Source organism: Mesocricetus auratus, unplaced genomic scaffold, assembly GCF_017639785.1.
Source record: "Mesocricetus auratus isolate SY011 unplaced genomic scaffold, BCM_Maur_2.0 Super-Scaffold_100008, whole genome shotgun sequence".
NCBI lineage: Eukaryota > Metazoa > Chordata > Mammalia > Rodentia > Cricetidae > Mesocricetus > Mesocricetus auratus.
Window position 1 is genome coordinate 34,580,268 of NW_024429192.1, and position 13,646 is coordinate 34,593,913.

At 38.5% G+C, this 13,646-nt stretch overlaps 1 protein-coding gene across 1 annotated transcript; it reads left to right on the forward strand.

Annotated features, from left to right (window-relative positions):
• The first annotated feature begins 2,536 nt into the window (after nucleotides 1-2,536).
• Gpr15 (G protein-coupled receptor 15) lies at nucleotides 2,537-5,128 on the forward strand. Its single transcript, XM_005076736.4, has one exon. It carries the CDS (start codon nucleotides 2,619-2,621, stop codon nucleotides 3,744-3,746), a length of 1,128 nt encoding a protein of 375 aa, XP_005076793.2. The 5' UTR covers nucleotides 2,537-2,618; the 3' UTR covers nucleotides 3,747-5,128.
• Nucleotides 5,129-13,646: the final 8,518 nt, after the last annotated feature.

Below are 13,646 nucleotides of genomic sequence, written 5' to 3' on the forward strand. Positions count from 1 at the left end.
ACAAAAACAACAAAAGGCACTTACACCCAAATCAGCCTTATGTTATCAAATGCACAATAACTTCTGACTGAATGAGTTTAGTATTACAGCTAAGGCGCAATTACAGAACATTTCTGTGACTGACCCTTCAACACGTGCTCATGCAGATGCAGTGTTTAAGTATTCTGTTTTAAACAACTATTCTTTTCCATGTAAATATTGCCCTACTTCAAACTATTTGGAAAAAATGAATTATTCTCTTAAATGATTAAAGTTTACCCAGTGGGAAGGATTTCTGTCCCAGAAATGTCAAACTGTTAATCTGTTCATTAGTTTCTCTGAATTACAGTCTATATTTAGCAAAGAATATACCCCCCCCATAACAAGTATGAACAGCACAGAACAGTTGGGGACAAAAGAAAAGACAAGTCACCCCATAGGTCAACTCCCTAGTGGACTTCCTGACTTTGCTGCACGGGAGAGGAGTCCTCTTCCTTCCATAATCATACTCCCTTTGCCTGGTCTCGGAGGTCAGAAGTGACCTGAGACCACAAGGAGGGAAAGCCAATTGGCCTTTTAAGCATGCCAGTTATTGTAAAAACTATGCTCCTTCCACAGAAAGGACTTGGAATATGTAGCAGTTGCGTTTTCATCTACAGGCATCCCTTCTTCTGGACAGCAGTGACCGTGACCACTGTGAAACGGAACTTTTGAGCACTAAGTGAGATGGAAGGAGGAGAGGAGGTGAGGATAAGAGGCTCAACATACGTCAGAAAGTGAAGAATTGACATCAGTGGAGCCAATTTAAAAAGTTGTTTTAATTTGCTCTGATCTCTCCATATGAGAAAAAGGAATGCACATGAAAACGTGCCTTCTGTTTTAGTTTGTTCCTCAAATATGTTATTTTACCGAAATTCTGAAGCGAGCAGCTCCCCCATGGAGGCGCTTTATACTGTATTTGCATCTGTTGCCAGTTCACTGATGTGCGGAGACACTTACAGAAAGGTGATAGCTTGAAAGCAGAAAATTAAAACAACAACAAAAACCCACCTCTTGCTGGGTACAGCAGCAAACACCTTTATTCCCAGTCCTTGGGAAGATGAAGTAGAAACGTCTTAAGTTCAAGGCCTCCCTGAGTGCACAGTAAGGTCCTATCTCAGAAACAGAAGAATCGCTGCTGCCAAGATGTAGCAGAGCACAGAGACAGGCTGAAATGAAGGCAGCTGTGATTTGCAAAGGGAAAGTCTCTTGTACTTGGAGATGTAACCTGAAATAAAAAAGAAGTTTGTGGGCCGGGCGTTGGTGGCGCACGCCTTTAATCCCAGCACTTGGGAGGCAGAGGCAGGCGGATCTCTGTGAGTTCGAGGCCAGCCTGGTCTACAAGAGCTAGTTCAAGGACAGCCTCCAAAGCCACAGAGAAACCTTGTCTCGAAAAACCAAAAAAAAAAAAAAGTTTGTGATTGAGTTACAAAAGCAGGTGGGAAGGTAAAAATCACAGTGTTTTTAAAATGCTTGTAATCTCCATAAATCACAGTAGCACCTATAGCTAGACCTGGCATTTATCCATGGAGAGAAGAAAAGAAAGAGAGAAGGAGGGAAAGGAGAGGAACAAAGGGAGAGCAAAGGAAAGAAATGGAGAGAGGGAAGGAAGGAGAGGGAAAGGGGAAAGAGAAAAAAGAAAGGAAAGGGGAAAGAGAAATGAATGGATGACAAAAAACTGAAATCATAAATAAAAGTACAAGATGCAATCCAAACATTTTAAAAATGTGTTTATCAAGATATAACTGATCATGAAACAAAAGAGCCAGATAAATGGGAATAATTCCACACCTTAATTGCAAACACAATGTTTGCTGTGTGTGTGAACCTCGTAATTTAGGAATATTACAATTTCTTCTGTATGCAATAAAACCCTAATTGTGTGTGTGTGTGTGTGTGTATGTGTGTGTGTGTGTGTGTGTGTATACCAACTGTGAGAAAATAGGGCATCTTCATCAGCAGCTTACAATTCTATAACAGTATTTTAAAGGTGACATAGAGGGATGCAATCAAATAATTTGGTTCAAAAAAGCCACATTCTTAGGGGCTGGAGAGATAGCTCAGCGGTTAAGAGCCCTGGCCACTCTTCCAAAGGATCCCGGTTCAATTCCCAGCACCCACATGACAGCTCACAGCTGTCTGTAACTCCAGTTCCAGCAGATCTGGCATCCTCACACAGACATATGTGCAGGCAAAACATCAATGTACATAAATAATAAAAAAAGAAACCGCTGAAATGGCCAAAAAAGCCACATTCTTTAAAAGAAGTGAAAATAAAAATGTTGATTCATTTCTTAATTTCTGGATTTAAGAAAACAAATCAAACATCTTAAATAAAGAAGTCAAAAAAACACCTAAGTTTCACAGGCGAGCACAAAGAAAGAAAACCACAACCACAGCCAACACCAATCACAGGGGTGCTACTTGTGGGCCTTCAGAAGACTGGCAGAAACTACATTTTTTAACCTGTTTTCATGTTTGTCCAAGATCTTGAAAGAGAGGGAGAGATAGAGACAGAGAGAGCAGAGAGAGCGGCAGAGAGAGAGAGAGAAACTGACTGCATCTGGAAGCTCCCTTGAGTTCCAAAGTTCCTAAGACACATGATAGGTAAGAACACTTACCAGATTCAGCATCCAGCTTCAGTGATGGACCCAACAGCAACCCTTCTTTATTTGGATTACTATGAAGTTACAGGCACAGACCATCCTATCATGGAGACTCTCCCCCACATCTCCTACACATCTGTCTTTCTCCCTATCTTTTACACAGCTGTGTTCCTGACTGGAGTATTGGGGAATTTCATCCTCGTGGTTGCACTGCACTTCAAACACGGCCACCGAAGATTGATCGACATCTTCATCATCAACCTGGCTGCCTCTGACTTCATTTTCCTTGTCACACTGCCTCTTTGGGTGGATAAGGAAGCCTCTCTGGGACTGTGGAGGACTGGCTCTTTCCTGTGCAAAGGCAGCTCCTATGCGATCTCAGTGAACATGCACTGTAGTGTCTTCTTACTCACTTGCATGAGCATGGACCGCTACCTGGCTATCATGTGCCCAGCCTTATCCAGAAGACTGAGAAGGAGAAACTGTGCATATGCAGTCTGCGCCAGTGTCTGGATCATCTCCTGCCTCCTGGGACTGCCCACTCTTCTGTCCAGGGAGCTCACTCACATGGATGGCAAGCCATACTGTGCAGAGAAGGAACCCACTCCACTAAAACTGATGTGGGGTCTGGTAGCCTTAATTGTCACCTTCTTTGTCCCCCTACTGAGCATTTTGACCTGCTACTGTTGCATCACAAGGAGGCTGTGTGCGCATTACCAGCAGTCAGGAAAGCATAACAAAAAGCTGAGGAAGTCCATAAAGATCATCATCATTGTTGTGGCAGCCTTCATCTTCTCCTGGTTGCCCTTTAATACTTTCAAGCTCCTGGCCATTGTTTCAAGGCTGCAGACAGAACACCAGTTGTCCTCAGAGTCTTTTCAGCTGGCCATGGAGGTGAGTGGGCCCTTGGCATTTGCCAACAGCTGCGTCAACCCTTTCATTTACTATGTCTTTGACAGCTATATCCGTCGGGCCATTGTACACCGTCTGTGCCCTTGTCTGAAGAACTATGACTTTGGGAGCAGCACTGAGACGTTAGACAGCCACCTCACTAAGGCTCTTTCCAACCTCATCCATGCAGAGGATTTTGCCAGGCGGAGAAAGAGGTCTGTGTCGCTCTGAAGGGAATGGTGACATTTCAAGCTCTGCTGGCACTCCTAGGAAGTTGGGTTTTGTCAGCAACGGAGAAAGAGAAAAGCATTAAAGATGAAACTCATATTGCTTCATAAACCCAAGGAAGTGTTGAATCTATAAAAGTCTCCTGCTGAGCTCCTGTGTTGTGCTGCATTTTCAGGTATGGGGCCTTATGTGGCAATCAAGTCAACCAGGGACATTACAAAACTCCACTGTCCTTGAACTCATAGGCTGATCAGTGTACCTTCAGAGACCATCCACCCCACTGCTCACACTGGGCTGTATTTTGAAGAGACACTTTCATCTGGTAAGAAATGCAGTGGGATGCAGGATAACCAAAAAGCTCACTTGTGCTCTGTAGCTCACAGTCCCTGAGTTACTGAGATAGATTCTGGGCCCATTTAGTAGTTTATCTAGTGAGTCTTCAGCTCCCTCCAGCATTGGCTTTCATCCCAGGCCATTCTTGACAGTTCCGGTGTGGCAGGAAAAGCTCATGAAGATAAAGCCACTTTGCACTGAGTTTATGAACTGGAACTCACCTCATCACCTGATCAAAAATGTGTTAACAAGGAAGCATGGTGCAAGGTTTGACCTTTGCCTTGTAAAAAAACAGTGGTAACAATACCGCTTATTATAATGCTATGGTAGATGCTTTTCAAGGTTTTAATGTGCTGTTTGTTTTCATTGCCTTTATAAATTAGAATTGGACTTCGTTGTAATTACATGTTTTAAATTACCTGTCATCTAGTTATCAAATGAAAATGTTACTACGAATGTAATTGGAGCTTAGAGGCTAGGGCCCACCCCCATGCAGATTATTACTTGGGGTTTTAATTAAAATGTTAGTGCTGTACATTGCTTTAATAATTCTTTTGCTTGGTATATATAATTTCAAGATGACATGGGATGTTCTGTATCCAGCCAAAGAAAAAGAACTGTACTAGTGTCTTACATATGCTTTCTCTCCCAAAGGCCTTTCTGGGTCTTCTTACCGAATACAATATTTGCTGAGTCAGCTTGCATCCATATTTAAAACAAACAAAAATTGCAATTAATGGCAACAACAAAAGGCTACACCTGCAAGTGGGCTATTGTGAGCTTGGGCTTCAATTCCAGAAAATGTGGGGTTTGGACCAATTGCTGGCCTAAATGAATTACTTTTTTAATGCTAAATGTTGAACTTAGAAATAATAAAATACAAATTATTTTCAGATACCAGCTTATTTAATGTCCTCCAAGTTTCTCTCACAGTAAAAGTATAAGGCATGTTCTTATACTGAACCTATTTTGAAGCTGAAAGTACAGATTTTGGTTCGACAAAATTCTATTTGTTTATTGTTATTCACCAAATAAATTAATATGTCCTTTTATAAGTATTTTTTCATATTAAAATATTAATTATAATAACATTAATAGCAGTAGAAAATATACTAGTAGCTATTTAATAGATTGTTGCATTTATAGGGAAAAAAGACTGTAAACCATAGCAAATAAAGTTTTCTGATAAACTTCAAAATTGAATTCAAAATAGTTGAACAGTTCTTCAAAGCTTAAGCAAAAGCAGAACACAGAACATCAAGGGTACATTTTTATCATACAGAACAGTGAAACACCTTGATAATCATTAGAGTCACTGTTTTTGAGAAAATGCTTCTAAAAAGTTGACCAGCAGAGAGTCACTGGATGTGAGAAAGCCTGAGCTATTACTATAAGCACCATCATTCATGTCTGGTCTTAACTGTTTTGACAACCAAGATCAGAATCGAATAAACAACACACACTGCCAAGAATTTTTAGAAGATAAATCTGACATCCTAACACATTGTATCTTGCAGGTTACACCCAAAGTTGGTAAAACAAAATAACAGTAATAATCTGAAGTAATACGGTAAGGCTGATTGTTTTCATTTACTTAAGCTACTCTATGTCTTTAACAACAAAACCAAAAGTATACCAATGTTCAAAGCATTTCTGAAATAGTTTTCTTGAATTTATCCCCCCAAAGAAGTGCTCCATTAAACCCTTGATAAAGTGTTGCCTGGTCACCAATGATCAGTTTTCAAATAAGTGCAATGAAGGCATGCGCAGTCCCAGAAACACATCCGAAGATTCAGACTAACCTGATGCTTCTTGAGATTCGTGTAATGTGTCCACGCTGACATGTCAAATCATTTCTGTGCTGATCGTAATAGTAATGGGGGAAGCTATGCGAATGACTGAGAGTTGTCTGTCACTGGGGTCACAGACTAATTCCTTTTTTTATAATGCAGAAAGCAAGGTATGTGGTGGTGGGTGGAAGAAATCTAACCCTGTGATTCATCTCAACCCCTCAAATCACTCTCCTTCCTTGCTGGCAATCTCAGAAGTGAGAAATGACTTGTCTGCTGTGTCTGGCCTTATAAAAGAGTAAGCCTTGGTTTTTCTCCAGAGCTCATTCACAAAAGCCAAGCAATACTAAAATAACTGTAAATTTATTTTTAAAAGCCATGTCACTGGTGTAGCCTGCTAACAGGACAATGGCCACAGCCTTGTCAGATTGGGAGAGCCAGAGGCTCATTTCAGACTGCTGCACTATTTACATTTTCTAGCTATTCCAAGTTCCTTTGTCTTCCATAAATGTGGTTTGAATTTTCTTCTGCAAATTCCTGTGATCCGTTACTTACTATAAGTCATTTATTATTTTTTGTATCAAAGAGAAAGTAATTATGGCTAGAATTTACATAGAGTTTTCCAGAGGGGAGATCCTTCCAATATTCTGATTTTATTTTGCAGATCAAAAAAAATATACCTTACAATGAGTTGCCCTTGTTGTTTCTGGTTATCTTAATCATTTCCATAAAGGAACTGTATTTCATAACTGAATTGATAAATTAGAATTGTGTTATAAAACATGACTAGAGAGTCCCCCCAAAACCCTGTTTTAAATGTCTAGTACACCAATCTATTAAAATGGGTTCTTAGAATACAGTGAATTGTCAGTTCCAATAGTCTACTTCCTATATATATTAAGCTAATGTGCACAAGATTTCAAAAGCCCAAATGTAAAATTATCGTGGGACATTTTTACTTGGCTATAAGTGATTAAGTTGAACTACAGTCCGGTTAGACAAATGTCCATTCAGAAGACATGGAACACAATGTTAACCTAACTTTATGATTTGTTGTGTGTCTTTAACTGATGTTACAAGCCTAACTTTTCTTTGTTATTTTTGTTTCTAATTAAGAAAGTTTAATAATTAACTCATCTCCTATCACTCCCTTCTTAAATTTTGTCTTCATCAATATTACTCCATACCTGTCAACATTGATAGTAAATTTAATACTTTATTAGTGTTATCAATTCTTTTTAGAAAATATTTACTTTTGTCTCATTGCTCACTCAAAGAAACTGTAAAATATTCTCCATCCTAGCATGTTTGTGATCTGTGTTCCAAAATGCATTATTTTGATTGCTCTTGATTATGTATAAGTTGTTTCTACATCAAATAAATTTTATGCATAAAAATGATCTAACACTAAAGATTACTTTTTAAAAAAAATTCTGCTAGTCTTCAGCAAACTCAATTTTGCTCTAGCCCTTATAAAGTACAGACCTCTGCAATTAATGGAAATCATTTGTGAAACTGTCACATATCCTTGAATTTGTCGATTCCAGAACAACATAATCAACTCCATAGCAATTTAGTGAAGTATAAAATTTGGAACAACTGCCTGGATTACAGGAAATGAGCCTAAATGAGGCATCAATCCTAAATGTATGGCCTCACTCTAGCTAAATTATTCATTTCTCTTCTCAATATGCTTGTGGTTTGAATACGTGATTTTTATGCTGTAGATCTGTGGGGTTCCTTAAAAACAATCATACCATACACACTAAACTAAACACATCATGTTCATCGTAAACAACGTATTATGGCAGTTTGTTAAATCTCCTTATTGTATGTATGCTTTTTCAGATATGCATACTTAAGTGTACAAATCTATCACATGGCTAATAAGCATCTATTAAATATTGCTACTATGGTTACGCATCTTATTGTGGTTTCTCAGGAGAGATAAATCTTTCACCTTTTACTAATATTCTAGATAAATTACTTGAGCTGTATGTAACTGTTCTCTATTTACTTGATAAAATAAGGAGTACAACATTGCTGTAAAACAAAGAAAAGAGCATGTAAAATAAAATGGCATGTGTACATATACCAGTACTTGCATGACAAATGCAAATGGACTAAAATACCCTGGTAACAATGTAAACAAATAGCCTGCTTATCAATCGATTCTATCATCCATATGTCTACTCTCTCCATCATCTTTCTGGGACTTTATTAGAAGATAGTAAGTACAGATGCCAAAGTAGACCTTATTTATTCATGAAGTTTACAACAAAGTTCGTTTGTTTTTTTTATAATGAAAGAAGGAAGTACTGATACTCAAGAAGAGCCCGTTATATTTAAGAAGATTACAAGTCTACTGAATTTCTTTGGTCTTTTTCAATGCTGATGAAAAATGCACACTTGCTTTTTCTGTACAGCTGTTGTTACTTATAGAGGGCCGGCTGTAGTCACCTCCTGAGTGACTCATGGAAGTGTTTACGGTGGCATGCTTAGTGAAAACAGTATCTCTGTTCTTAAAAGCTGTTTTATACTCTATAGATTATTTTAAACACAAGAGGAATTCTGGCCAGTTTTTCAATTATTTTCAAGGGACAAACTGAAGAGGTCTGCAGTCAAGCATGGTGAGGCATGCCTTTAATCCCAGCACTTCAAAGGCAGAGGCAGAGGCCAGCTTGGTCTACAGAGCTAGTTCCAGGACATCCAGGGCAGTAACACAGAGAAGCCCTATTGAGAAAAAACAAAACTAAAAAACAAAAAGAGAGAAGGGTGGAAATTGAGAGAGAGAGAAAGAGAGAGAGAGAGAGAGAGAGAGAGAGAGAGAGAGAGAGAGAGAGAGAGAGAGAGAGAGAGAGAGGTGCAAAGCAAACATCTCTGAAGAACTTTCCAGATTCCATAACTGGGTAAGATGCCCTCTCACTTGCCCTCAGTCCCCAGCAAAAACAAAACTAACAGCTCAGGTAGAGAAGTGGTAAATGAGAAACGGAACTCCGCCTGCGGTTTCACTTTTGAAGCAAAAATACAACTTTGCAGGGCTTGAAGGCAGATGGGAAGGGCTACTCTGTTTGTAATGAAAAGGTTCATGGAGTGCAAGGCTGACTCCTGTATTATCAAAGCTAGTTTAAAACCAGGAAAAATTAACCGAGAATTGAAAGAGTCGATGCAGAACTGCAGGATACATGAAGCTTCAAGGGTTGAAAGTCAAAGCCATATCATCTCCATAATTAAAACCGGCAACAGTCCTGTAGAAAATATTCACACAAATAATCAAAGTGATCATAGTAATGTAGCAAAACACAGGTTTACCTGTAAAACTGGCAATCATTTGTACATTAAATACTCTTTAGCCAGGGTTAGAACTGTGCAAGGGAAGATTTACTAGGTGTTATCTGATTAAACTTTCTAAATGCAATTTAGAAATCTCTATCAGAGACAAGTCCACTTACAGGATTTGACCTGGCAAACAAACAAGGGCACATCCATGGAAGGACATGCACAAGGAAGTTTCTCCATATATTTTTATTGCAGCACTGTTTGTAGAAATAGAACATTGAAAACTTCCATGTCCAGAGTTGACTAGATAGTATTCATGTACACCCTTACTATCACATACTATGCAGTCATAGGAAGATATTCTGAGACCTTTGACATGCACAAAGGTCATGCATCATATCAAGTAATACTTGACTCCTTCAAAGCAACCATTCAAGAACAACTTCCGTGTATTTAAAAATTTGAAAGATGATGGTTAACCCAAATTTCAGGTACACATTGATTTTATATTAGCACACTTAATATCAACTCTAATGCATTTATGTCTATGTCCTAGAAAGAGAGAGTTCTTTTCTAATCTTGCAGGATCAGTGGGGTCTGGAGAACTGTTATCATATTTGAAAATCTCAGCCAGGCAGGTGTGGTGTGCACTTTTAGTGCCAGCACTTGGGAGGCAGAGAGAGGTAGGCAGATCTTTGTGAGATCAATGCCAGCCTTGTCTACAAAACAGATGTGAGGACAGTCAGAACTGTTACACAGAGAAACCCTGTCTCGAAAAAAACACAAACACTAAGAAAAATAAAAATAAAATCCCATCTCTTTGTCCCTCATGAGACACTCAACTGGAACTAAACCAGAATATCATTACTGAAATTAAAATGAAAAATTCTTATGACTATTTCAAATATTAAAAGCTTACGTTTTGCTTTTTATTGATTCCTTTTGTTTCTAATACATTATGAGTATGAAAGGTAACATTTACACTTCATTATACATCATTTTTAAATTATCTGAACGCTCTGACGTTTATTGGTCATTCTAGCTGACATATGATTAAAGAAATGAATGATGCAGTAACCTTCCCTTGACTTCCTTTGAATCTGTATAACAGACGCTTTAGTTAATGGATGTAAGTTCTTTATGATTGTAACCAAAAATAGTGATACTCAGTCACCATGTAAGAGAGTAGTACTCCTAGATATGGCTGGACTGTCGCACATCTTTCCACAAGCCCCAGGTATAGATTCTGTATTTGATGTTGCATAGCTTAATAGACTATGAACTTTGTGGGGAGGGGTATTATAGAGATAAATAAGACATATTCCAAAAAGTCTGTGAGAACACTATGCTGGAATAGAATTCCTTGCTTATTGTTCCTAAAAAAAGAGCAGAACAAATTCTATAAATCATATTTTTAAATTTCTACTGAAGGCAATGAATATATCCATCATTTAACTCTATCTAGTCATCAGGCCAGCATGTATTTGAAAAGAACTTAGACCTGTGAATCTATGTCTTCTCTCAGAAGTTCATATAAGGTTTTAGCTGGTTGGTTAACACACACACACACACACACACACACATATGTATGTATATATATATATATGTATACTCATAGTTAAGCCATAATCATATATATGGAAATATGGAAATGCCTAAAGATCTCCTGAGCCATGGCTATGCTCTGAAGACAGGGAATATGAGGTGGAATCAAGAGTTTCCTTCTTCAAAGGTCAATGGACTTTCTTGGCTTTGATGACAAAGTGCAGAATAGTCTACAAGCATAAACCTGCCAATGCTTGAAATGGTCCACCAAACAGATAAAAAATATTGCAAATACTACAAACATTTATGTCAATAGGTAGAAAAACATATAACAACCTTTTTCTCTCTTGCCTGAATTGTGGGGCCTACCACCCCAGCTCTCTGGAATAAAGGACTCTATTTTGCATTGGGTATGGAGGACAGAACAAAGAAATATCTTGGGATTGGGATCAGTACCCTCTCTGTTGCAGATTTTTTTATTCCAATCCCTGTTCCATGTGTTTTGTATGCTAGACACATCATGGACTTAAAATAAAATAAAGAATTCCATAAATGTTAACTATAAAAAGTTCAGACTTACAGTTTTTTATTGATGTTTGGTGAAGGAAAATCTAAAAGACTTGATAGGGATAATAATACGTGTTACTGTAAGCAGGAGAAATCATGGAGGAGGGAGGATCCATGAGGACCTTTGACCTGTCAGGGAAGAGTCAGAAAGTCTATAGCCCACTCCCTCTTCCTCCACTTTGGATTACCCTAGCAAGTGCAGCCAACGTGAGAGGATCAATTCAGTCACTGGCACATCTTCAGACAAAGAAATTCCTCCATCTAACTCTAATTTTTCTGTAATTGTTTCTGTTTTTGTGCTTGTCTTCAGTCTGTTAAGGTAAAAACAACACCAGTGGTTTTTAAGATGTCATATGGATATTTTTTCCTCTCTCTCATTCTATATGCAAAACACAGAAAATGAGAAACAAGAAACCGTTCATGTTTTTAGGAAGAACAGAGTTTGAAAATCTGTTAAATTCAGTTATAGTTAATGTGCCAAATTTTAAATGGAAATTCAGTCCTGTGCATTTTTAAATTGTGTAACAACTATTGATTCCAAAATAGGCATATCACAATGTGTATGATAGATAGGATTAAAGCTCATTTACATAGATTGTTACAGATTGCAGTGCAAACACTGTTCTCAGAGGAATTGTTAAGATCATCTAAGTCAACCCACTCATTTTTCAAATGTGAAAACTAAAAGAAATGAAAATCTACTCAAAACTTTGTTTTTAAGCTAGAACCATGGATTTGGTAACAAAGGCTGTTCTAATGCTGACGTAGACTTAGTCTGGTTGGTAATAGCCACAGATCTGGGTGCTCTATGTGCCCCACCCAACCATGGCCCTGGAAATTTCCGTAGTTCTTGCATCTTTCAGCATCTAGTAGCTAGGGAGATAACGCCTAAGGTATAAAAGAGACCTTAAAGATCCAGGCTCCTGCTCTGAGAAATGTGTCCTCTGCATCTCAGTGTTGCCTACTAGAATGAAAACTTAGTCCAGTGGTATAGCCCCTGTTGCCATCAGTGTTGGAAGTTCAAATTTCGAACTCTAATGGACATTGTTGGCGGGTCCAGTTATCCATCCTCACACCTTTTTTTATAGAAATAATTAAGGATTTTGGGGCTCTCACCCTCAAGCAGTTAACTGCCTGCACTTTCCATTGTTGCAAATGTGCTTCGATAAAACTTAAATCAATTGTCACCTACACAATAAAGCCTTAGTAGAGTTCGGGTCCTCCATGTCTCTACACCATAGCCACAGTTACCACAGGGCTAGCATGTAAGAGGCCATCGGGCTGTTTGAGAGGCTAGTCTCTGTCGTTCCCCTCCCACTGCACCACACTGAAGCTGGTAGACCCCGTGCTGACCACAAAGGAGCCTGTCTTAGAGTTTACAATGTTCAGTGTAAAAATACTTAAAAATTAAAAATAAATAAAACTGAGCCACTCCGCCCAAAACAAACTAGAACTTGCAGGTGAATCCATCCCAAAGTCTTTCCTACGTCTGTGCATTTCAAGTAACTGCACAAAAAAACTTGCTAAAGTATATTTAACTTTTACTCGAAACCCCAAGGGATCTAATTCATACTAGTTCATCAGGAGTTCCAACGGTACTGCCTATAGTTAGTTGTACCTCGGTGTACAAGTTTTCCAAATATGTGCCTAACAGCACAAATTCAAAGAAAAGGTAATAGCTGTTGTGGCCCTGGTGAAGAACTATTCTTAAACAAAGTTCAACAGAGAGATTAGGAACATTTAACAGAGGATTGATGGTGTACTCAAAGCATAACTGTCTTTTTTTACTGCTATCCAGTCATTTAAGGATGCGTTCAGTAGGGCAATGCTCCTATGCATATCCGTTGACTTGTGCTTGCTATCTGGAAAGAGCTTTGACCCAGAAAACAGTGCCAGCTTAGAAATTATAGAGCAACTCATGTGCACCAGCTGCTCAAGGAAAGAAGGAATATGATTCCACTGCCAGATTTTGTAAATAGGGAGGATATATTATATATATTGTATGTGTGCATATATATTATGTACATATTAACTTAAAATGAATATAAGATGATGTTTTAGTGTAAATATTTCCCAAAGATTGCTTGGGAAGTACTTAATAGCAAAATGAGCTTATTGTTATCTGAGGGTCAAATTCATCCGAGTGCTATATTTTATCTGAAAACCCTGTGTGAGGACCAGGAGAGAAGAGATGGGAGTTTATAGTCCTTTCTGTGCTGAGTGGCTTCACATTCTTTGGACATAGTGAACAGCTAAGGTGGGCTCATGGAATAACTGCAAGCTTTTGAACATTGCATCAAATAGAACTCTCCAGTGTCAACTCTCAAGACTTGGGTGGCGCTCCCCATTGTCCAAGGATGTTCACACTTCTTTTCATTTAATTCTTTCT